The sequence below is a fragment of the Aquila chrysaetos genome, chromosome 20 (genome assembly GCF_900496995.4).
Source record: "Aquila chrysaetos chrysaetos chromosome 20, bAquChr1.4, whole genome shotgun sequence".
NCBI lineage: Eukaryota > Metazoa > Chordata > Aves > Accipitriformes > Accipitridae > Aquila > Aquila chrysaetos.
Genome location: NC_044023.1, coordinates 291408 through 313761, shown reverse-complemented (window position 1 = coordinate 313761; position 22354 = coordinate 291408). Strand labels below are relative to the sequence as shown.

General features: G+C 43.1%; 1 protein-coding gene across 7 annotated transcripts in view; it reads right to left on the bottom strand.

Annotated features, from left to right (window-relative positions):
* Positions 1–22354, bottom strand: part of FGD3 (FYVE, RhoGEF and PH domain containing 3) — a 117113-nt gene that overhangs the window by 42237 nt on the left and 52522 nt on the right. For 6 of the 7 annotated variants that reach the window (XM_030043477.2, XM_030043476.2, XM_030043481.2 and 3 more), the window contains exons 2-4: positions 12119–12289; positions 4076–4244; positions 2331–2928 (exon numbers count right to left, since the gene is read on the bottom strand). In XM_030043477.2, coding sequence (XP_029899337.1) covers positions 2331–2928; positions 4076–4244; positions 12119–12289 — 938 coding nt within the window. Of the gene's footprint in view, positions 1–2330; positions 2929–4075; positions 4245–12118; positions 12290–18958; positions 19075–22354 lie in introns of those variants that run through there. The other variant, XM_030043482.2, reaches the window with a different exon arrangement.

Genomic DNA, 22354 nt, shown 5'->3' with positions numbered 1-22354 from the left:
TTTGTAAGCAAAGCACTTCTTAATCATATGGTAAAGTCTTCCACTTGGGTTTGCCACAGTTGGTTTGATACTGCATTCCTAGTCCAAACAGTAAATTTAATTACCAGATTAAAGATTTTTTAATTTAATGCATTATTTTCTTGCTGGCATGTTGCAACTAATAAACAGTCTTTTAAATAACATTTCAGTTGCACACATGCATATACATATATATTATGAATACAAAATAATTAAAGTATTTCACAGTGTGTGTATGTATGCACAAACACACACGAGGGAAAACCAACAGCAGCACACGAGAAGCCTTCCACTGTGATGGTGACACTGCCGATTTGAGATGTAAACAAGCTTTCACTGCAGACTGCTGAAGAGATACCAGATGTCAATGGATGCATTAGATGTTGTGTTAATAGATGCTAACAGATAGATGTTAGTTGGAGTCTCTATCTCCAAGATGTTTCCTGCGGACCCCCACATTAAATTCTTGCATACAAGATGAAAGACAGAGGTCTCCTTTGGCAGTACAGACCCTGCAGTCCTGCTGGAGCCCCTGGCTCATATTGCCATGCCTCCTGTGCAAGCCCAAGGCAATCTGCACCGCAGCCTTCCATGCCCAGGCAGTCACGTCTGACATATGCAGTGCCAAGGCAAAGGTGTCCTCCCTGGCCCTCATGGAGGTGGGACAGGCCAACGGGTTCCTCCTCCTGAATCCTCACCAGCTGCCAGGTGGGACTGCAGGCTCGCAGAGAGGCAAATGAGATCACATCCTCCCCATCTACAGAAGCAGACCTGGTTCATGCAGCCCTTACTGCTTCCTACCCTGCTGGGTCCTTTCCACTTCCCTCTGACTAACCTCGCGCTAGCACCTGGCAGGTTTGACATTCACTGAATTTGCAGAAGGAGCAGCATGGCAATGAAGTATTGGAGAGTCCCAGACTGCAAGGGCAGCATCTGAATGACTTGAATGGAAGGCGAGTCCAGTCACACCAGCTTGAGATAAAGCAGCAGGAAGAACGGTACTCATGAAAGAAAGTCTGGGGCTTTTTCATACCTTCCTGTAGGTATGTTTGCCTCATCAGGCTGTCTTCTATTCTTGGAAAAAAAGGAGACACCCCAGATCATTAACTGTACTCTGAAATTTGCCAGCTGTGAGAGGCAGAACTTCTTGCACACCACAGACCCGCATGCAATTTTTATCGCTCTTCAATAGTCACTGGCCAATTTGATCCAGAAGCTACTGAATGAGTTTTAACTGCCATGTTTCCTAAGGGACAAGCGCTCTTGACATACATAAACTGGGATATAGTTGGTGATTTCAACAGAACCACCTGATTTGCACAAACTGAGGTGTGAATGCTGCAGTTCACTAGCTACCATTCATTAGTTGCTAGTGCTCATCATACTCTTTAAAAAAAACCAAAAATCCAGTATATTAACTTTACTGTCATGATGGCTGAGCAGGGAAAAAAGAAAAAAAACCAAAACACCCCCAAACACAAACAAAAAACTCCACCCAACCAAAAGTGGAATATTTTGCAGACATTTTGCTCAAAGCATCTTTTGTTTTCTTTTTCTGGAAAAATTTAACCCATTCTATCATCACTATTTCTAAAAATAACTGTCTTGATAAACAACTAATCAAAGGAATCTGTCATTAATCTTATACAGCTGCAGCAAATACACAACAGCCTGGACTACATTACTCTGGATTGAAGGAAAATCTCTTCTAGGTACAGTTTCCTGAAGTGTAATTTGATGTAACTACCCTCAGAACAACTTCTTTGCACTGAAGAAGTAGTCACACCAATAGAAGCACAGGCTTTGTGAAAAAAACAAAAAAAACCCCAACCCCCAAACCAACATTACTGTTAGAAGAGATTTCCATCATCCATGTCCTACTAGGATGCAAGACCCTGACCCTGAAAGATGCACTATCCAATTAGCCCCCCACATATCATGGAGCTCCACTGAAAACAACGTGATCTAAAAACTAGAAGCTGAACCTAGACAAACCTAAACAAGAAACACAAGGTGTGAGTTTTTACCTACAAAAGCACTTAAATCTTAACAACTCACCTCTGGCTGTGATGGATTATCTTACATGAAACCTTTTAAACCAAGATTGGGAACCTTTCTAAAAGATACTATCTAGGTCAGGAACAAGTTATGACCTGCATCAAGCAGGAAATTACAATGACTGTCATGATCCTTTGACGTAAAACCAAACAAACAAAAAACCCAAACAACGTATGAAAGTGATGCAAGGGTTCTCCGGCCAGAGTCAGGAACTGGTTTCAGAGCACTTAATAGCAATGAACAAACTACCTTACCTTGTTTACATCCAAATACTCTAACTTTGGCACTTCTGCTGTCTCTTGCTCCTCGCTGCTTCCTTCATCAATGTCACTGTCTTCATCCTGTGTGGAGTCTCTCTTCTGCTCTGCAGAGGAAGGTTTGGTGCCCTTTTTGTCAGGTTCCATCTCCCCTGGGTTCCCAGCCACGCTGGGCTTCTTCTGCTCTGCACCTTCTTCACTGGGGAAAGTTTCCCCTGCAACACTACAAGAAGGACTGTCAATGCCACTGTCTCTGTTGGGAATTTTACCATTACCGTTCAGTTCTGCAGTTGAGTCTTTATTGCCAAGCTCTCCAGAGGGCTCTTTGCTCACAGTCACAGCAGTACAGTCTCCATGGCTTTTGTTATCACCTATGCTTAGCTCTTTAATTTTCATTATGTCTGTGTTAGATAGATCCGCGCTGCATGGTATGTCTGGCTCGTTTTCATCTGGTTCACTTTTTTCATTCGTGGAAGAGCCGCTGGAAGCCACCATGTCACAGTCACACGAGCTCAGTTGTTTGGATGAGTCCAGGCCAGGTTCCATCTTAAGAGCTAAATTTAGCTGGTTTCTTTGAAGAATATGTACAGGTTGCCTGCGGGTGAAGAGAAAGCACCACAGTCATTCATATTAACATTCAGGGGTTTCAAGAGTGCCCCAAAAGAGAGAGGGCCTGATTATCATTTGATTCAAGCTGTATTTCTTGCACCCCCTGACAATCCTAGGAGGCAAGTGTGTGCGTATTGCTATAAATAATAATATTCACCCAACAATTTCTGATAAAAACACACCACCCCTAGCCATAGGTTTTACTGAAATGGCATTGCTAGAATCCTGGGCCTTTAATACTCCCCACGTTGCCTTGAAAAACAGTTTGGTCTGAAGGTTTGGGGAGGGAGGAATCATCTTTTAAAAGAAGCATTTGGTTGTGGGTTCAATTGAACAGGAACTCACGTTCTTCAACAGAACAAAGCCTTTGGGGCAAGGCATTTTCTGCCAGAGAGAGGATGTTTTTGAAGCACAAGAAGGTACTACTTTTTCTTTTCAAAAGACACTTTACCAGATTCACCCAGGTGATAAAACACTCCAAGGCACAGTACAGCGTCTCTGTTTCCATCTCCCTCTTTACTAAAGAAATCACTTAGCTCCATCAGGCAGATTTGGTCTTCAGAGAGAGTTTTCATGTGTTTGTAAAACAAGCTGGTTTTACAGCAAAATACACATATTTCACCCTATTTAATGTCTCTCATATATAAAGTTTCAGAGAAAATGCTGTTCTACATGATGTTGTTTCACAGTACATTGTGATTTAACTCTCCCCTGCCTCCAAGAAGCAAGCTAACAGTATGTCTGACATTTATTGAATCTTAGACAGAAAACCCAATTATTTTATATCACAATAATCAAGTTCCTATAATGCAAAAACCAATCCCGACATCAAATCAACTTACTGAAAGCAGACTCTGTGCCACTTGTTTCTGGTAGAACACTTACCAAATTCAGCAGGTCTTAAGCTCTTAAAGAACAACTGTATGCTACAAACTAAAAGTCACTTGAATACATGCTTTTATTAAAAAAAAAAAATAAAATCATTGTGTAGTCAGTCAAGTTTTGCACTTCCAGTAGAAAACATCCTGAGAAGTTTCTACGTGACAATTACGATTAATGTTTTCTATTGTTATATTCTAAGTTAAAAATGCAGAAAAGGGAGAGTAGAGCAGATCTCGCAAAGCCATATTTACCTAATACTTTCAAATTTCTCAATGAGCGTGTTGACTCCTGCTGATATTGGTATTTCCTCCTCTCCAGGTGCTAAGCTCCTCGATGACTTGGGATCAGCTGGCAAAGGCCGAGAAGGTGCAGGAGGAATTCTTTCCTGCCCAGGTTTGAGATGGACAGGCTTAGGAGGTACTAGTAAAAGAGAGGGGAAAAAACAGGAGGATAAATCTCCATCTTCTTTATCCTAAACTGGGAACAAAATCCAAGTGCTCAATGCAGAATGAGGGGTATCCATTCTTTCACCATCCTTTATAAACCACACAGATGCCGTCCAAAGTATTTCTTACAACAAAGCAAGCTGGTATACACTAACGAAAAACGATGGGCTTCTATTTTGTATTTCTACAGCTGTATCAGACGTGTTAACGAAGCAAGTGGCTCGCAGAACTTTACCGCTTCCTTGTTACCAAACAGGATGCACAGCTCACACTTCGTTTTTGCAAATGTGCTCACCATCTCAATCACACTAACGAGTTTCCCCTCCCATGACTTTTCAAAACTCAGGCACTCTATTGAATCCCTTATACTGAGAAAAAAGGGGAAAAAAAAGCCCCCAACCCTAAACAAACCACCAAAACCTAATCCCACCATGGATTTCAGTGCCTTGTATTTGCTTGGTCAAAAACGCCACAGGCAGAAGATAATAGCTTTTCTTCCTTTCATTCTCCCTCCCCCAACTCTTCTGTGGTGTAGTCTTCATAAATTTCCTTCCTCTTTTGGTTCTACATTGAGTTATATACGATATAAATAAAACACATGCTGTAAGAACATATACATTCTGCTTAAGGATTCACTAGAAGGCGAACGTACAAAGTTCAATACAGTATTTTAAAAAAACGCAATGTAATTTATATGTAATGTAATTTTAAAAAAATTATTCAGACCTTATATTGATTGCAGAGTAAATGATTTTGGAAATACGCAAGCAGTAACCCATGGCAACAGGTTCATGTGCTGTCATAGTTTCATACGGTGAAAGCAACCTCACATAGGCAGACCTGACACTAGAATGGAGGAAAACCAATTGTGCGAGTACTCCCAAAGTGCATGGTACTTGCAGTGGTGCTGCCAAGTATCCCCCCTCCAGTCTAGACTATCCAGAGAGTTAACATATTAAATAAGGAAACTCTAAATACATGTTTTATTAAACAACATTTTCAAGAACAATTTATTTCAAGCATTTCCAATTTTTAAATGGTCCATATGGCACATCAGCATAATGTGATTAACATTGTCATGGAGCTTTAATTAGCAAATGTTCTGAATGTAATTTCAGGGTTACTTTCTTTAGGAGGCTAAATGGAGGCATATGCACCCAAAAAAACAATTCTTGTTGTCTCTACCCTGCAGAAGGCTCTGCATCTGTTCTCAGCTCCAAATCAGCCCAGATGTCCTCCCTGCTGCAGCGGATGGGGAGCTGCTGTGGATGGTCATTGTCTGAGGTCAGTGATGAAGGACTGTCATAGAGTTTTTGAGCTCTGAGTATAGGTCAGATTTTAAACTACCTACATTACTGAGTTTATTTCAGCACCAAAGAATAAAATCAAATCTTCTAAGGATTTGAGCTTTAATGGGACACTTCCTATAAAAGGACTGATTTGCCCAGTCTCCAAAAACATCTGGAATTCCTGTCTTAAAATAAAGGTGTCATAGTTCAATTTTGAAAACACTACCACAAAACCTATCTCACACAGGAGTAACAGGTAAGCAAGAAAAGAAAATAATCTTGCATATAAATGGGATGGTGGAGCTCTATGTTTTGTTCACCAGGTTTTCACTTGCACACCATGTGATCAGTGAGTGCTCAGTCACATTTCTCCTTGTAATAATAAAAAAACCTAAAAAAAAATTATCGAAGCAGCCATCTGACTTGTCTAGCCAGAAAAGGCAAGCTCTAGGCTCTTTACAGAAGGTGCATAATGCAGCAGGCAGACAGGCCAGAACCTACCCCACATCCCCCATCAGGCCCTTCACAGTTTCAAGCTGGTCCACAACACTCAAAAGCTGAAGTTCATTGCCAAAGCGTTTACACTAATAGCAATGGGTGTCACTGCTGTCCATGTAAATATCTTATGTCTTTCCTGTTGGTGGACTCCACCTGAATCACCTGAGACAACACACTCTGCACTGGACAAAAAGGAAGGAGGAAAACAATTTTGTTAGTTCTGAATTTTTATTTACTGAAATAATTTTGAGAAATGGAGACGTCAGCATGGAGGCAAAGCCACTAACCTTTTCAAGCACTACTTACGAAGCAAAATTTAAACCACACAAGATGCCTACTCCCGAGCTGACACAAAAAGCCTACATTCAGAATTTACAAGGAAGTGGCGTTACATATCACAACACAGACTTTTAAACTCAAAACCATTTCAGACTTCTACAAAAGAGTGAATGAAAGATCTGCACACTAAAACCAAACAACACTAGATGAGCTCATCTGTACGTGCACCATTGTCGTCAGTACTAAATGAACACAGCCAGCCCCAGAAAACAAGCAGGTACTGCTTTTAGGTAGGGATGCAGGAGTCATAGTGGCAGGCAAAACTCCTGCCCATGCTCTGAAGCCACCTTTCACGAGTCCCAGCCCACGCAGGAACCAATGCTGCTACTTTCTCGCTCTGGGTCCCAGCCACAAAGCAGCACGACCTTGGATGCAGCAGCTTCCAGTGCCTGACCTGCACACAGACAGATAAACTGGTGGAGAAAAGAAAGCAAGCCAGCTGCATGGAAGAGATATTAGTATTAATGAGCACATTTCAGGTGGTGCCTGAAGGCTGAAGCCATGTGCTGGAATGGTATTTCCCCAGTCCTCCTCCTCCTGAAGGTTTTACATAGAAGCCCATGGCTATTTGCAGGAGGCAGAAACCAAGACACAAAATGCTTGTTGCAGAAGGAACAAGTGAAATAATGAGAAGCAGCAGGACAGAATTAGAAAAGGGAAAGGTAAGGTTAAATATGTGGGAGAAGGTACAGCCTGGGCTTGGCCCTGGGTCTGTCAAATAGCAGGGAGTAAGGACCATTCCCTCACTGCAAAATGAGCACCTCAGCTTCTGCATTACTTCAGCTCCCCCAGCCCACGAATTTCTCTCACAAGTGCCTCCTCTACAGTAATGCAAACAGTCAACACACTTGATGTTGTAGCAACTTGATGGAGGCATTCCCATCAATCATCCCAGCAGTGGTGGGTCTGTCATGACTCGCTGGGAAAGCTGGGAAGACCTAATAAAGAGAAATTCAAGTGGCATGTGTCGCACTTGCAGATTTACTTACTTCAGGTAAGGTCCCTTGACAAGAAGAGACCTAAAATAATATACATGATGAAGCAGATTATAAAGGGTTAACCCCTGGGGAGTGAATACACTCAAAAACAGAATAAATGACCCAACAGCACAGCCTTGGGTGGGGGTAGAGAGCTGCTCCTAGAGTCTCAGGTGGTGATGCCAGCATATGCCACCCAACAAATCAACAAGAAACAGACCTTAATGAGGCATCTAGCTCTAGGGAGAAAGCCCTGGGAAGAAAGGTTCTTGCATAAAAATACCAACAAAAAAATGAGGAAAGATTTATGACTGCTGCAAAGAAATGCACCACATTGTCACAACTACTTTTTTTGGACATGGCCACCAAGAGGAAGCAAGGATGGCTTACAGGAAAAATGTCAACTTGAATACAGACAATTTAATAAAACCAAATTTTTGTCTTTTTTTATTTTGATGATTTCATTTTCCTGGAGAGACATGAAGTGTTTTCCTTTCTTTACTGGGTATACAACCCATACAGTAACAGGGGACTAGTGAACTATCAAGAGAGAAAAGCCATTTCCAATTTACAAAGTCAATAAAAGTGAAGAGAAAAAAAAAAAACCTGTATCATCTTCCCTTTCTTGCAAGGTATCATTATGTATTGTTCTCTACTGTCATATGTAAGCTAATTGCAGATACTTTTTAAAAGTAGTTTTATTATAAAGAAGTGAAATGAAATAACAAAATCGTTATTTAAAAATTACGACAAAGAAATGTCTTTCAGGAAGTTGACTGGCACATTCATGACCAACACCTGTAACACTGATCTATAGCTTTGGATAACCTGGTTTATTGGGTTTGTGTGGCAAGGTTTTGGTAGCAAGGGTGGGGGGGGCTACAGGGGTGGCTTCTGTGAAAAGTTGCTAGAAACTTCTCCTATGTCTGACAGAGCCAGTGCCAGCTGGCTCCAAGACGGACCCCGCTGCTGGCCAAGACGGACCCACCGCTGGCCAAGGCCAACCCAATTAGCAACAGTGGTAGCGCCTCTGTGATAGCATATTTAAGAAGTGGGGGAAAAAACTGCTGCACAACAGCAGCCAGAGAGAGGAGTGAGAACATGTGAGAGAAACGACCCTGCAGACCCCAAGGTCAGTGAAGGAGGAGCGGGAGGAAGTGCCCCAGGCACCGGAGCAGAGATTCCCCTGCAGCCTGTGGGGAAGACCATGGTGAGGCGGGCTGTCGCCTTGCAGGTCAGGGAGGTCCACGGTGGAGCAGATCTCCACCTGCAGCCCGGGGAGGACCCCACGCTGGAGGAGGGGGATGCCCGAAGGAGGCTGTGACCCCGTGGGAAGTCTGCGCTGGAGCAGGCTCCTGCAAGGACCTGTGGCCCCGTGGAGAGAGGAGCCCACGGAGCAGGTTTTCTGGCAGGACTTGTGACCCTATGGGGGACCCACGCTGGAGCAGTCTGTTCCTGAAGGACTGCAGCCTGTGGAAGGGACCCACACTGGGGCAGTCTGTTCCTGAAGGACTGCAGCCTGTAGAAGGGACCCATGCTGGAGCAGGGGAAGACTGAGGAGGAGTCCCCCTAAGGAGGAAGGAGCAGCAGAGACAACGTGTGACGAACTGACTGCAACCTCCATTCCCCATCCCCCGGCACTGCTCAGGTGGAGGAGGTAGAGAAATTAGGAGTGAAGTTAAGCCTGGGAAGAAGGGAGGGGTGGAGGGGAAGGTGTTTTAAGATTTGGTTTTATTTCTCATTACCCTACTCTGTTTGATTGGTAATAAATTAAACTGATTTCCCCAAGTTCAGTCTGTTTTGCCCATGGTGGTAATTGGTGAGTGATCTCCCTGTCCTTATCTCAACCCATGAGCCTTTTGTCATATTGTTTTCTCTCCCCTGTCCAGCTAAGGAGGGGAGCGATAGAGTGGCTTTGGTGGGCACTTGGCATCCAGCCAGGGTCAACCCACCACACCTGGCTCAGTCTGAAAGAACATTAGGTAGTCTGATTTTTGAGTATTGGGTACCGTGCAACAGTCTCCCATGGGATTTTTCACTGGGACTCTTGTTTCTTCTTGGACTATTTTACAGTGACATCAAGAAGCCCAACCGAGTTCTGTCAAATAAAGTATTAGCAAGAGTAACTAGTCAAGAAAGCGTGTTACCTCTGGGTGTCTATTTCACCTCATTAACAAATTTCCATCCTTTTCAGAGCATTAACCAGCCAGTAAGATATACTGACTTCTTTGGTTCTAAGCTTATGGCTGTAATGGGAGAGAGTGCTTGGATGTGTGTGAGCAGCAGAAAGAAGTAGTACCTATCCCAATAATGGAACCAGATTATACTAATCTCCTTGGGCACCTTTTAAGCATGATTTGAAGCAAGCTAAGTAGGCTCCCTCCAACTTTTCTGAAACACTAACATATAAAAACCAGGCTATGTCCTCAGTGACTGGAAATCAGTGCAATCAGTACAACAGCAAAGGATCTACACCAGCTGAATTCATTCCACTTACTGAACAGACACTTCTGCTATTCCTTTTTATTGTTAGTATTAACCACATTCGTGGAACACCCACTAATGAAACCTGCACAACCAAGACCTGAAGGTGAAAGCCCCATAAATACACAGACCTCGTGAGATGTTTCAAGCATAAACTAGTATACTAATTTAATATTTAAGGTCTACTTCCAGAATCAGAAAATACAGTACTTTCTTTGTAGTTGTTTAAGGCTAAATGCATATCAGAAAATTGCTTTCATATAGTGTTGTGGTTTCAGCCCAGCTGGTAACAAGGCACCACACAGCGGCTCGCTCACTCCCCCTGGCCCCGGTGGAATGAGGAGAAAATATAAAGGCAGGCTCGTGGGTCGAGACAAGGACAGGGAAGGATCACTCCCCACTTACAGTCACGGGCAAAAGACAGGCTCAACTTGGGGAAGAAACAAAATCAACCTAATTGACTACCAATCAAATCAAAACAAGGATAATGGGAAGTAAACCCCAACCCGAGAAGAGCTTCCCTCCCGCCTTCCCGCCTCAGCCCCACTCCCGGTTCTCTCTCCCTCCTCCCCCCGGCGGCGCAGGGGAGCAGGGGACGGGGGCTGGGGTCGGTTCCTCACACCTTGTCTCTGCCGCTCCTTCCTCCTCAGGGGGAGGAGGACTCCGCGCTCGGCCCCTGCTCCGCCGTGGGGTCCCTCCCGCGGGAGACAGTCCTCCACGAACTTCTCCAGCGTGAGTCCTTTCTGTGGGCTGCAGTTCCTCACAAACTTCCCTGGCGTGGGTCCTTTCCACGGGCCGATCTTCAGTCACAAACTGCTCCAGCACGGGCCTTCCCGTGGAGTCACGGCCATCTTGGGGGGCCTCCGCTCCACCGTTCACCTCCACGGGCTGGGGGGGACAGCCTGCCGCCTCACCGCGGGCTGCGGGGGCATCCACCTCCTCAGGCGCTCCTCCTCCCCTCCTTCCTCCACCGACCTCGGTATCCGCAGAGGGGTTCCTCTCACATTCCAATCCCCCTCCTCCTACTGGTTCCCCTTCTGAAATCTGTTCTCCCAGAGGCGCTGCCGTCGTCGCTGAGGGGCTCGGCCTGGGCCAGCGGCGGGTCCGGCTTGGAGCCGGGGGAGCTTCGAGCAGCTTCTCACAGGAGACACCCCCGCAGCCCCTCCCCCGCTACCAAAACCCTGCCACACAAACCCAAAACACTTTTGTATAGTCATTTGAGTTGGGAGGAGGTGGTGGTGCAGGGGCTCAGTTTGTATAACACACCCTAATGGTGACCAAAATATCTTTTCTCTTTTTCTCAGATGACAGTGACCATCCATCACATGGACATGCTGCTTAAAAAAATTTTGGTTTATGAACTTAGTATCTTCTTTGGGCTCACCTTCCCTTGTTCCAAACGCCTCTCAAACTACATGCTTTCTGCATCTGCGATTACCTTAAGGCAAGCATACATTATATCCAATATTTTAACCAATTCTACAAAGCAGGGGGTGGTGGCAGTGGAGCTGCTTGACAACTTGACATTACAAAGAGAGACCACATGTCATTTCACTGATGGCAAAACATGAAAACACTTTATCCTCTTTCAAGAAATTTAGTGCAGTCTTTTTTAGCACCCAGAAGTTTTAGGGAAGAAAAGCCTGGGGAGACCAGAAGACCTGCCTGGAGACCAGCTGGAACATGCTTCTTCATGGCTTCTCTTCTACCATACTTTGGGATTGCCACCTATTTGACTATGAGTCCGGCAGGTCTGTGGAATTACCACAGCCCACATGCTATGCTTGCACGTGACCGGTTTAGCTCCTATTTCTGATTTTTAAAATACATTCATTCCATTTAGGCATTTCCTGTTGCTATGCGGAGTTCTTACAATAAATGGAACACAGACCAGGTTTAAACAATAAGCTATTCTTACCTAAATACTTTTTTCAAAATAATTAATAAAGAATGAAAACAATATTGCTAAATTAAACTTACACTTTACAGCTGCATGAGGTATAACAACAGTACAGGAAATATAAATTGACAAGTTAAGCAGTCTGTTATTCCTGAGTCAATTCCTTCTTGAAGGTTACCCTACGAGGTTATCTAACATTGGAAAAAATGAAGATAATAAAATCCTACCAGCTGTACTTGAACCTTAGAACATAAAAATAACTATTTTTCTGTGACATAAAATTAAAACAATTCATTGAAAAATATTACACTTCATGTGCGATAGAAGCTTGTACAATTGCTAGAAAGACAAAGCTACTTGCCTTGGGGTTTTTGCAGAGGATGCATTTTGGCCAGTGGAGTTTTGGTTTTGGGCTTCCTTCCAGCTTGATGGATACATTGCGCCGGGCTGATGTGCTGCAGTTCCCCACATGCTTCCAACGCTGGATTTGAGTCAATATGACATTTGATTTGAAAAGGAGAACAAGGGAAACCTGAGGGAGGGAAAAAAAGTCAGTATTTATTTCATTCTATTAATCCTGAAGAAAATTTTGCTACTTCTAGAAGGATATCACTCATCCAAGTTCCAGAGGAAAGGGAGAGGGGTAGAAGAGGGGTGAGCCATTCACTCACAAGTTATTACAACCAATATATCCAGCCTTAATAATCACATCAAACTAGCTGACTGATAAGACAGATGGAATTTTGGTAATCCTATCTTTAATTGATTAATTACTTCTTTACTAGGGACACTGAAAAGAGTAAATATAAAACATAAAAACCATTTCAAAAGGATTTCTCCAAACAGAAATACAAGTGCCTAAGGATACAACATCATGTTATTTGGTACAACACACCTAAGTTACGGTGAATTAGAAACATCCCCTGCATGGGAGGAACAGTACAAGCGCCATTCCTTCAGGAGATTTAATCATTCAAGCTGCATTTTACTGCTATTTATTATTCCTTCTTACATAAAATATTAACATTCCTTCAAAAGGCTCTGGTCTAGAAGATGCCATTAAGATATGATCCAGTGGGAAAACAGAGAAAGAAGTGATTAATATGTTTGTTTTTCTTTTAATGTAACATTCTTGATTCATTTTTGTGGGCACTGTGGAAATAAACCCATATATCCACTTTCACATAGTGGATACTGCATTTTTTGATTTGGGTTTTTTTTGGACTTGCAGCAAGCCTACAGCTACATGAAATCCTCATGCCAGCTTTACTAGTGTGTCATAAGAAGGCAAATTAAAAAGAGTTTAAAAAGGACTGCGGTTTAAAATTGCTGCATATGAACACATGAATATATATGCTTCCGGCAATACTGAGAAGCTGAAAATGTATCAAATGTAGAAATTTGAACGTTAATCCATAAAAAAAAGGCAAAGAAAACATGACAAACATTCTTTCCCTATTCCCGTTTTAAAGTAGACTAGCTGAAATTACCAGCATCTTACTGGAGCAAGAGGTGACCTGCATCATGTAGAAAGGATTAATCTAAATGTGAAAAATCAAACTTTGCCTTCCTGTGATGTGTTCAAGAACATGGCACTAGCTTCACAAATGCAACCTACTCTTGACCAGATTCATATTAAGATCAAAAAACTGAAACAACAAGCACCTCTATCCACATCAACTAAATTATCCTGGGTTTATACTAATGGTATTAAATCAGGATATGACCTTTTGAATAAAGACTTTGAAATCTGAGCTGTACAGACTGCTTGGGAAGATTAGCTGAGAGCTGGCCTCAAAATGCAGAAACTTTCACAGCGACACGTATTTATTTTTTTAAAAATAAGCATAAAATATTAAAGTCAATTTTGCTGACAAAAAAAGATTCAGATGGCACAAATCTTTTTACTGATCTCTGCCACCCAAATATACAATTCCTTAGTATGGCTGCCAGTTGCTCCTGTTGAAGCTTCATTAGCATTTCTACCATAAAATCTGCTTTTCAGCAGATTTGAGACCAGCTATTAAAACATACTTCCAGCTGAAACCAGGAATTTATAAGTACTAGGTTTTATTCAAATATAATTTCACTTATCAGGGAAATGCAGTGAAAGTAGAGTAGATTATTACAGCAGATTAATAGATTATTGCAGACACATCATCACAGAAAGAGCTTACGCAGATGCCTCAGCTGTGGGTACTGAGAGCTCCCTGTGACAGCAATAGCAGTGCTGCAACAGGCCGGCTTTTTAGGGAAAGGACTGGGACTTCTTCCTTATTAACAGTAGCTCAGCACAGCAAGAAATTAAAATACTGCACAAGGGAAGAGCTCTAATTCAAGAAAATAAAAAGGGCAGCATACAGAAGACAGTGTTTCACCAGGTATTCACCAGTGCCCACAACTGGAAGGCAATCCAGCAGTGTTGTATTTTCCTAAAAATTAATTCAATGATCCAATTCTTAGCGGACAAATCTCTGTACCTACAACAGCTTTCCAAAACCACCTTTAATCACACTATGTCGTTTGATCATACAAGCATGGCACTGGCCTCATCTCTGGCAAGCGCTGAAGCTCCCAGGAGATGCTGGATGTGACCACAGTCCCCCACAGCGGCTGAAGGAGGAGAGCCACAGCTCCTCCTGTCCTCAGGTACTGCATCCCTGGGGTATCCTCAGCTGGGCATCCTAAGCTGAGCCCAGCTATCCCTCTGCTGATTTGGGATAAGGTACCAGTTGCTCTAAGCATTCCCTATTCCTCTTCAACCACTGCCACAAAAAGGGACTGTCTTGTCGGTACCATTTTGTAAAGTTTCAAAAGGAAATAAAACCCAAATCCTTTTTCTTTCCTACTGAGATTCATTGTTGTGAAAGCAGGTCTGACCACCTTTCTTTCTTTACTGATAAAAATAAGAGCTAGTGGTTACTTGCTTGCTTTCAAGTGCCTGGCACCACCAGACACCTCTTTTATGTCTACGCTGAAAGCTCTTAAGACCTGCTTGCGTTACTGAAAATTAAAGTGCTTTGATCCTTATTTTATAAATCCACATAGAAGTTTTTCTCTTCTACTGCAAAATCCTGTCAAACAATCAAAGGCACAAGATCCTCCACTGGTAAATACTCAATAAATGTGTCCATCTTGCCCGAAACAAGCTCTGAACTTAGTTCCAAATGCTCCAGGACTTGTGCTCAGATGCATTTGCAGAGTAAATACTTAGCAAAGCCTTATGCTACTTCCCATTAAATAAGATCTGATATTAAAAAATAAAAATAAAAAAATCTATTGTCCTCTAAAAATAAAGTATTTTATATCATCTTGTATATTGCATATATAGGTTACTGCTGGAAAATATATTGCTGTCCACCTACTGCCCGCACTTAACCCACGCGTTTATTGATGGTACATCCAAAGAGCAAGTGGGCACAAAGCAGAAAATAAAATTGATAAGTAGCTGGAAAGAAGAGGAACTTGGAAAGCCACAAGTGCCTTAAACACCAAATGTAGTGCTGGCCCTAAATCAACAAAAATATGCATGGGTGAAACCACAGAAGTGGCTTTCATTCTTTTTTATTTAATTTAAGCCAAGATGGTTCTCTCTATTCATCTCTGATGTGGCCCCTGAGGGCTGCTTTTTGCACACAAAACAAAAATCCACTTTCCTGACGTATTTTTTCAAGTGCTATAAAATGATTTGTGAAAACAAGATTTACTGGATTACTTCACATGGAATTCTCTGGAAGTAAAACCCACTGTCTGCACTCCAGGGTGCTCCTGGGAATGGCAAATGAGAGGGACAACAGAAGATCCAGGCGTAGCCCAGGTAGCCACCCCCAAGAGGTCTGTGGTTCTGCCAGATGCTTCCAGAGATGGGAGCGGGTGACGAGCCCCCCATTGCCTGCCCTCCCACAGCCACCAAACCTGCAGGACCCAATGCAGAAACCACCTCCTCTTTGCTCTCCAGTCCAGCGTTGGACTGTGCAACCCCGCCTAGACCAGATTCGCTGTAACTGCCATGGAAGCACTTGGGAAGTGTACCAGTATGTGTGAATTGACAAAAAAATGGTTATTTGTGTCCAAAGTTTATAAAAGGCTACTAGTAATAAACTGTTATTCCCAGAGAGCCTGGCTGACACTGACTTCACATCTGATCCCTGGTTACCTGCAACAGCTCCGCGTGGGAAGTTACAGCCTGTCTGGACATGGAGCGTGCCAGCGCCTCCCAAGCAGGCACAACAGACAGAGCTCTAAAACTCTGAGCGTGCACTTCCCAACATAGAAACCTCTGCTGTAAAACTCAGCTTTACTATGCACAGTCCTTGTGTCTCTAACGTATTTAAGCTCAAGCACTTCATGGCTTGTTTGTAATTCTACTCACATGAACAATGCTGCTTAAAATTTCTCTGTTCAAAACCAATCCAAGCAGAAAAAGACAAAGATGATGCTTTCCAGAGATATTTTTTTGTATTATATTAATAAGATAATATGTATTTAAGGCTCCTACTAAGGTAAAACTTAACCAAAACTTCTGAAAATGCCTAATATAATGTACAACTTATATTTTCACTAAAATGGAAAAATGACTTCAGTCCTTCTGACAGAATTCAATGCTACCGGGAAACTCTTTTATGGCACAAAGAAATTTCTCATGTATCTCCCCTTATCCTCACTAAGCTGTTTGCATCCAGAAGAAAGCCCATATTTTTGAAAAATTTCTCTTGGATACTGTCACAAATCTGAATGCTATGATGTATTTTTCTATTAGACTAAGACAAAATATAAGGATATTGGGTGGTCTCCTGAGCGTAGTAGTAAAGAGAGCAGTTGAACCTAATCACCTGAACTTCAGTTCTCAGGCTTCTCTCCCAGCGCACAAGCCAGATTCAGATTTTGCACTTGGCACCTAGTCCCCAGGTAGCAGGGTTCAAAAATAATCCCAGTTTAAAATAAAAAATGTCTTGGAGGCCTGTGATAGACAGCAGCAGGAACCCAAAATGTTATGACAAGCTACTGGTTTGGCACATCTAACATCTGCTGATCTGATAGAAGGACTTCTCACCCAGCCCTCTTTTAGAGGAAGAGATTTTTGCAGTATTCCACTGAAATGATGAAAGCCCACACCTCATCAGCCCACTTCCCGCACCCCACACGAGGCATGGAGAGGGCGCAAGGAGTAAAAGGGATGACAAATGCTGGGCTAGCAGAAAAAGGATCTACAGTCTAGACACACTGGAAAGGCACTGATAAGCAACACCTACTTCAGAAGTTTCCTTTCACCGAGAATTAATACCATTGTGGGATTTCTCCATCCATCCAGAATGACAACCATGACTTTGAATGCCTGCTCAAGGGAGGCTTGCTCAGGGGCAATTCTCAAGCCCTTTGCCATGCCCAAACATGGGACGCCCAGGAGAGGGGAGGGTCTCCCCAGGGCTCCTGGCTGCCCTGCAGGCAGCACGACCCCAGCCATGGAGCCCCCCCTCTGCTCCTCCTCGGGGCAACCTTTCCTGCCATCTCCAGAGAAGAGAAAATAGACTTAGTGACCAGTGGAAGGGCTTTCCTACTCCTGCCATCACTGCTATCACCCACTGCTGTTGCCTACAAGTTAAACAAGCTCAGGGAGCTTCCAGTTTCCTAATTCTTTGCTGATTTAGGCTCTCTGCAACATCAGTGAAGTCAACAGCCCCAAAAGGCAACTCAGTGTAATGTGACCCATAAGGTCCAACTCTAAGCATGGGTATAATTCTCTAATCTTTCTTCAAGCATCTAAAAGTGAAATTATTCCAGATGGAAACTGGCTGTTGCATCCAGAAATGCATCCAGTCCAGTAGTGGTGTCTCCATTTCTAATGCTGGTTTGAAATATGCATCATGCGCATCAAATGGATAAGCAACCATCGCCAGTCTGATTAAAAAACGTGTCTGCAGGAAAATACACAAAGATAAATGAACTAGAATCTATACAATGGTAAAAGACATTTTTGCAGCTAACAGGAGTCTGGACAGCTAAGCACGTGCCCAGAACTGACCAGATTTAAAAATAACACCAACACCACCTTCAGCTGTTAACATGTAAAGCTTTATTTTGAAAACTTTTCCATGCCTAATCATCTTAATAAACATCTTAACAGGAACTTAGCTCTTCCCAAAGTCTGGCTACAAACTGACCATGCGCCAGGTACCTCTAACCTCTGCTAACAGGTTTCATGATGCCCAGTTCAAGCATCCTTGTATTTTCAACTGAAACATCCACTTGGGCATTCCCTAATGCTGTCACTGATTGTGAAGTTCTCTCTCTTCATCCCTTCCTCCTTAGTAAAAGCCTTTCAAGGAGGAGAAGCTGCTCTTAAGGCAGAAACCTACTGCTAGAAAGCAAAGGGTTTCAAGGGCAGAGTTAATACATGTATCTGAATTAAAAAAAAACCCTGCTAGGAGGAACTCTGACACAAATTAAAAGGCACTGATTATGTCTTCCTTGTGTCAGCAGGAAACTGGCGAGTAGTCTAATACCCTGTCCTTCATGCTCAGGCTGTGTTACAGACACAGCTGGGTAAGGACTACTTTAAAGAAGCTACAGAACTCACTACACTGTAGGAAAACCCAGTGTCGATAGCCTTACCTGTCACGCACTGCAATGAAATTTATCTCATGGTGTCAGCTCTAGTAATGGCACAACGTTATCCTGCTTGTTACAGTTAGTTATAAAGCACCCAATACCATCCCTTAGAGTGGTCCCCGACTGACAGCTCCAGAGCCTGTGTTTCTCCTCATCTCTCCAATTTCACACGTTGCCCTGCACTAGACTAGCTCCCGACCCTCTCCTGCTGAGCAGGAGGGAGCAAAGCCTTCTTTTCCCTCTTACACGGCTTCATTAGCTCCAGCATTTTCCTCAAACCCACTTAAAAACTCACCTCTTCCTCCTGCCCATGGCCCATAAGACCCCCTAGCAGGGGTGTAAAGGAGCATGCCCTGGGGCTGTACACATGCCCTTCTATCAAACCCAGTTCAATGACACTGGCAACAGTTATTTCACACGACATCGATTTTTCTGGCATTCCAAAATGTCAGCTTCAGTAAAAAAAGTGACAGCAAAGTTATCACCATAAACTTTCAGAAACAGATACAATCAAGAAAACATTATGTTCGAAAGTAAGAGAGAATCTGGCATGGATTGCAATTCTAAATCAAAAGAGATGTGTATCACTTACTTGTGTTCGAGCAGAGATCCCCACATTTTTTCTTATTTGCTTAAGCTATCAGACAACCAAAAATAAGGGAGACCAGCTCCTGCTGCAGCTCTCATTTCATGGCTTAAAATGCCATGCTCACAGGAACTGACCTCCCCCATCCCACTTCCTACCACCAGTGTGGTTAGGTGACTCAAAGAATACAAACGTGGCAAATATGAGCGGAGGAGCTTTACTGAGCAGAAGTTACAGGAGATTGCTGCGAGTCTGCAGAAAAAAGCTCTTTGGTTTTAAGTTTCATACGCATTTGAAATGCAATACATGGGATGCAGATGATTTAGATGCCTGAATCTTTCTGAAGTAGAAAAGAAAGCTAGATATCTTTTAAAAAGCTTTCTGCTTAGATACAGTTCAATATTAATGCAAGACTGGTCAGTAACAGCAGTGACATGCCATGGAAACCAAAAAAATCCCAGTTCGCAGCACTCAATCTCTCAGACTGCTTCACAGCTCCTCTGGGAAATGAAGGGTCCCAGTGCAACCACACGTACTCTTCTCCAAAGGGTTGGATCAGGGTGTCTAAAGAGCTTTCTGAAGCTAAAGGCGCCAAGTCTGCTATGAAACAACCCGCAGAAGTGACAATAAATGCAATTCAGCAGGCATGGAATGGAGCTGGTTAAAAGATTTCCATCAAAAGTCCTGATTATTTTCAACGCTCCTTCTCCCCCTCCTCCTGTTCTCCCAGCAGAATCCTACCACGGGAAATGATAAAGGAAGAAACAAAATGTAAAATTTCTTAATAAAATGCTTCATTTCAGAGCAAGCACTGTCCCCGGGGAGCTGCAGAAGGGCTGCTGGTTTACGTCCTTACAACAAAAACACAAAGCCTGCAAACCACGCCAAACCGTTTAGTCTGAGGAGGGCTGCAAGAAATTTAGTAAATTCAGTTTAATACACTTACAGCAACACAGAAATACATCCAGAATAAAAGATGATTTTTCACAGAAAGAACCAAATAGCTAAAATAGACAAATTTGTGCATATAAAGCACAAGAAGGATTGGTAGCTTCCCCAGACCTGTAGTGCTACGATTTGGGATTTGGGGATGTGCTGTACTTTTATTCTGTTCTGACTACCTTTAAATGCCTTAGGTGACGATGCTTCCTTTAACAGACATTTCTATAGTGTCCTGAGGGTCACTATTGATCATCATTACCCTAGTATCTTCCATAAACTTGCATCAACGTTTCCCACCTTTAACCTCATCAGATTCTTTAAAAGCAAGTTCCTGCATGCTAATCCAAATAATTCAAGACTATGCTTTACTGGCACTGGTACACACCTTACGCCTCTCATCATCTGAATCACAACTGACATATTCTTGAGAAATCAGTTTTCAGCTCTGACTTTTTCTGTTCTTCTTGAAACCGGTCCTAAAGGCCGGTCCCTCTACTGAGTATTGCTCCTAGTAGTGAGCTCCCAAGTACAGCCATACCGCACACTCATGCTGGAGAGCTGCAAACGGAGGTAGCTACACAGCTTTCACTGAAATTAAGGATATTTGTCTGACTACTGACTATTTCACTCCTGTCTTTAGAGGGGGCTGAGGTTTCACTGTTGATCTGTAACTCTTTCTAGTGCTTCTCTGTTTTTACATGCTCATTTCAGTGCAGTCTCCATATCTCTCGTTACAGTCTTGTTTTTATTGCCCCATCCAGAACAGCATCTAATCCAGGTGCCTGTGCAATGCCACTCAAACCCTCCTCTGCCTCTGGGACATTGCACACTTGATCACACAGCCTGGGATTACTCCGTAACTGCTTTAAAGAAATCATTAGAGAATTTTAATGATTCTTTTAATCTGATTGAATTTCATTTAACGAGTTAGCTTTTCAACAGACCTACATCAGCCCCTTCCTCACAACACTAAAGCACACTTCTTGTCCCACTCAGCACTGCCTGGACAGGGTACTACGGCACAGTCCTCATTTTCTATCCTGCGTGTAAATTAAAAAACCTCACACTCCAGACCCACATCTGTCCAGTAAGAAATGCTGCTGCTACTGTTAGTTCAAGGCAGAAGGCAGGACTGCAGGTGTCAGCGTGGGCTCTCTTACCTCCCAGGATCGCTGAGTGCAGCTTGGTCACTAGGGCTTCTCCCTTAGACATGGGTTAGCTGGCAAACTGCTATTAAAAATCAGCTATAAAAGTGATTCTTAAATGTTTGCTCTACATTTGTATGTATATAATTTATATACATTTATGTAATGTACAACAGTCAGGAGGAGGTCTCTGAGCGACAGAAATGAGGGGCTTCACATGTAATTCTGTATTACAGCACTACTCAACATAGGTGTGTAAACCAAATTCCTGCCAAGATCTTTATACTTATTACATGACAAGGTAAAGAAAAGGCTGAAACACAAGCACGTCTTAGAAATCCTGCTGCTAGAAAGTCATTACACACAACCTCTCACTGCAGCAAGGAAAAAAAGAAAAAGAGACAAAAAAGCAAGCAGGCATTCACTTCCAGTTTTAGGCTTTTTACATTGTTCTGAACACAACTGGCCACCACACCACCCACAGGCAGCATAAAGAAGGACTCTTAAAAGACCGTTCAGATATTCCATATTCCCACCAAAGTGGGAAGGACAGTATCTGCTGAGGTGTAATACAGGATCAACTCAACTCGCCACCGACAGACAAAATGTAAACTAATTTCCAGGACAAAAAGGCACAATCTAGCATTAACTGTATGGAAGGTCATTTTTTCCTAGCAAAAAAGTGGTATTTATTATTTTATTATTAATTTATAGCAGGCTGCCAAGCCAACTCTCGCCAAAAATGAGGCAAAGGGAAAAAAATAGCAGCTAACGGGAGTAAGGACCAGCTCCTGACCCTGGCAATTCCAAGGGAGCTGTAGGAGTGGAAGTAGCGACCAGAAAAACCATACTGAGAACAGAATAAAAATATGCTTACTTAAAAGGAAAGTGAGAAAGAAGCCAAAGTAAAGCACCACAGAATACATTCTCCATCAGAACTAACAATAGGCACATTAAAGCCCGGAAACAAAAATATTTTCTTTTCCTGTATGAAACAGGATGCGGTATGGCAGTCAGCAATCGCTTACCTTAGTCTCCTGAGGATATTAGTGACATGAAAAAAAAAGCTGTTGTCTTTTTAAACCAAACTGAGCCCTCTGTTAATATCCGCATGGACACTGAGGACATGGCTGGCCGCGCTGCACAGCCCCAACCTCCCTTCAGTCACAAGAGTCAGCCCCAAACGTCAGAGTCGCACCAAAACCTCTCCATAGGAAGGCACCTGGCTCTTCCAGGCTGGCACCCCAGGGACACCGTCCAGCCTCACCCTATCTCATTCAGAGGACGAGGGACCGCAAGGAAGCAGCTCCTAACT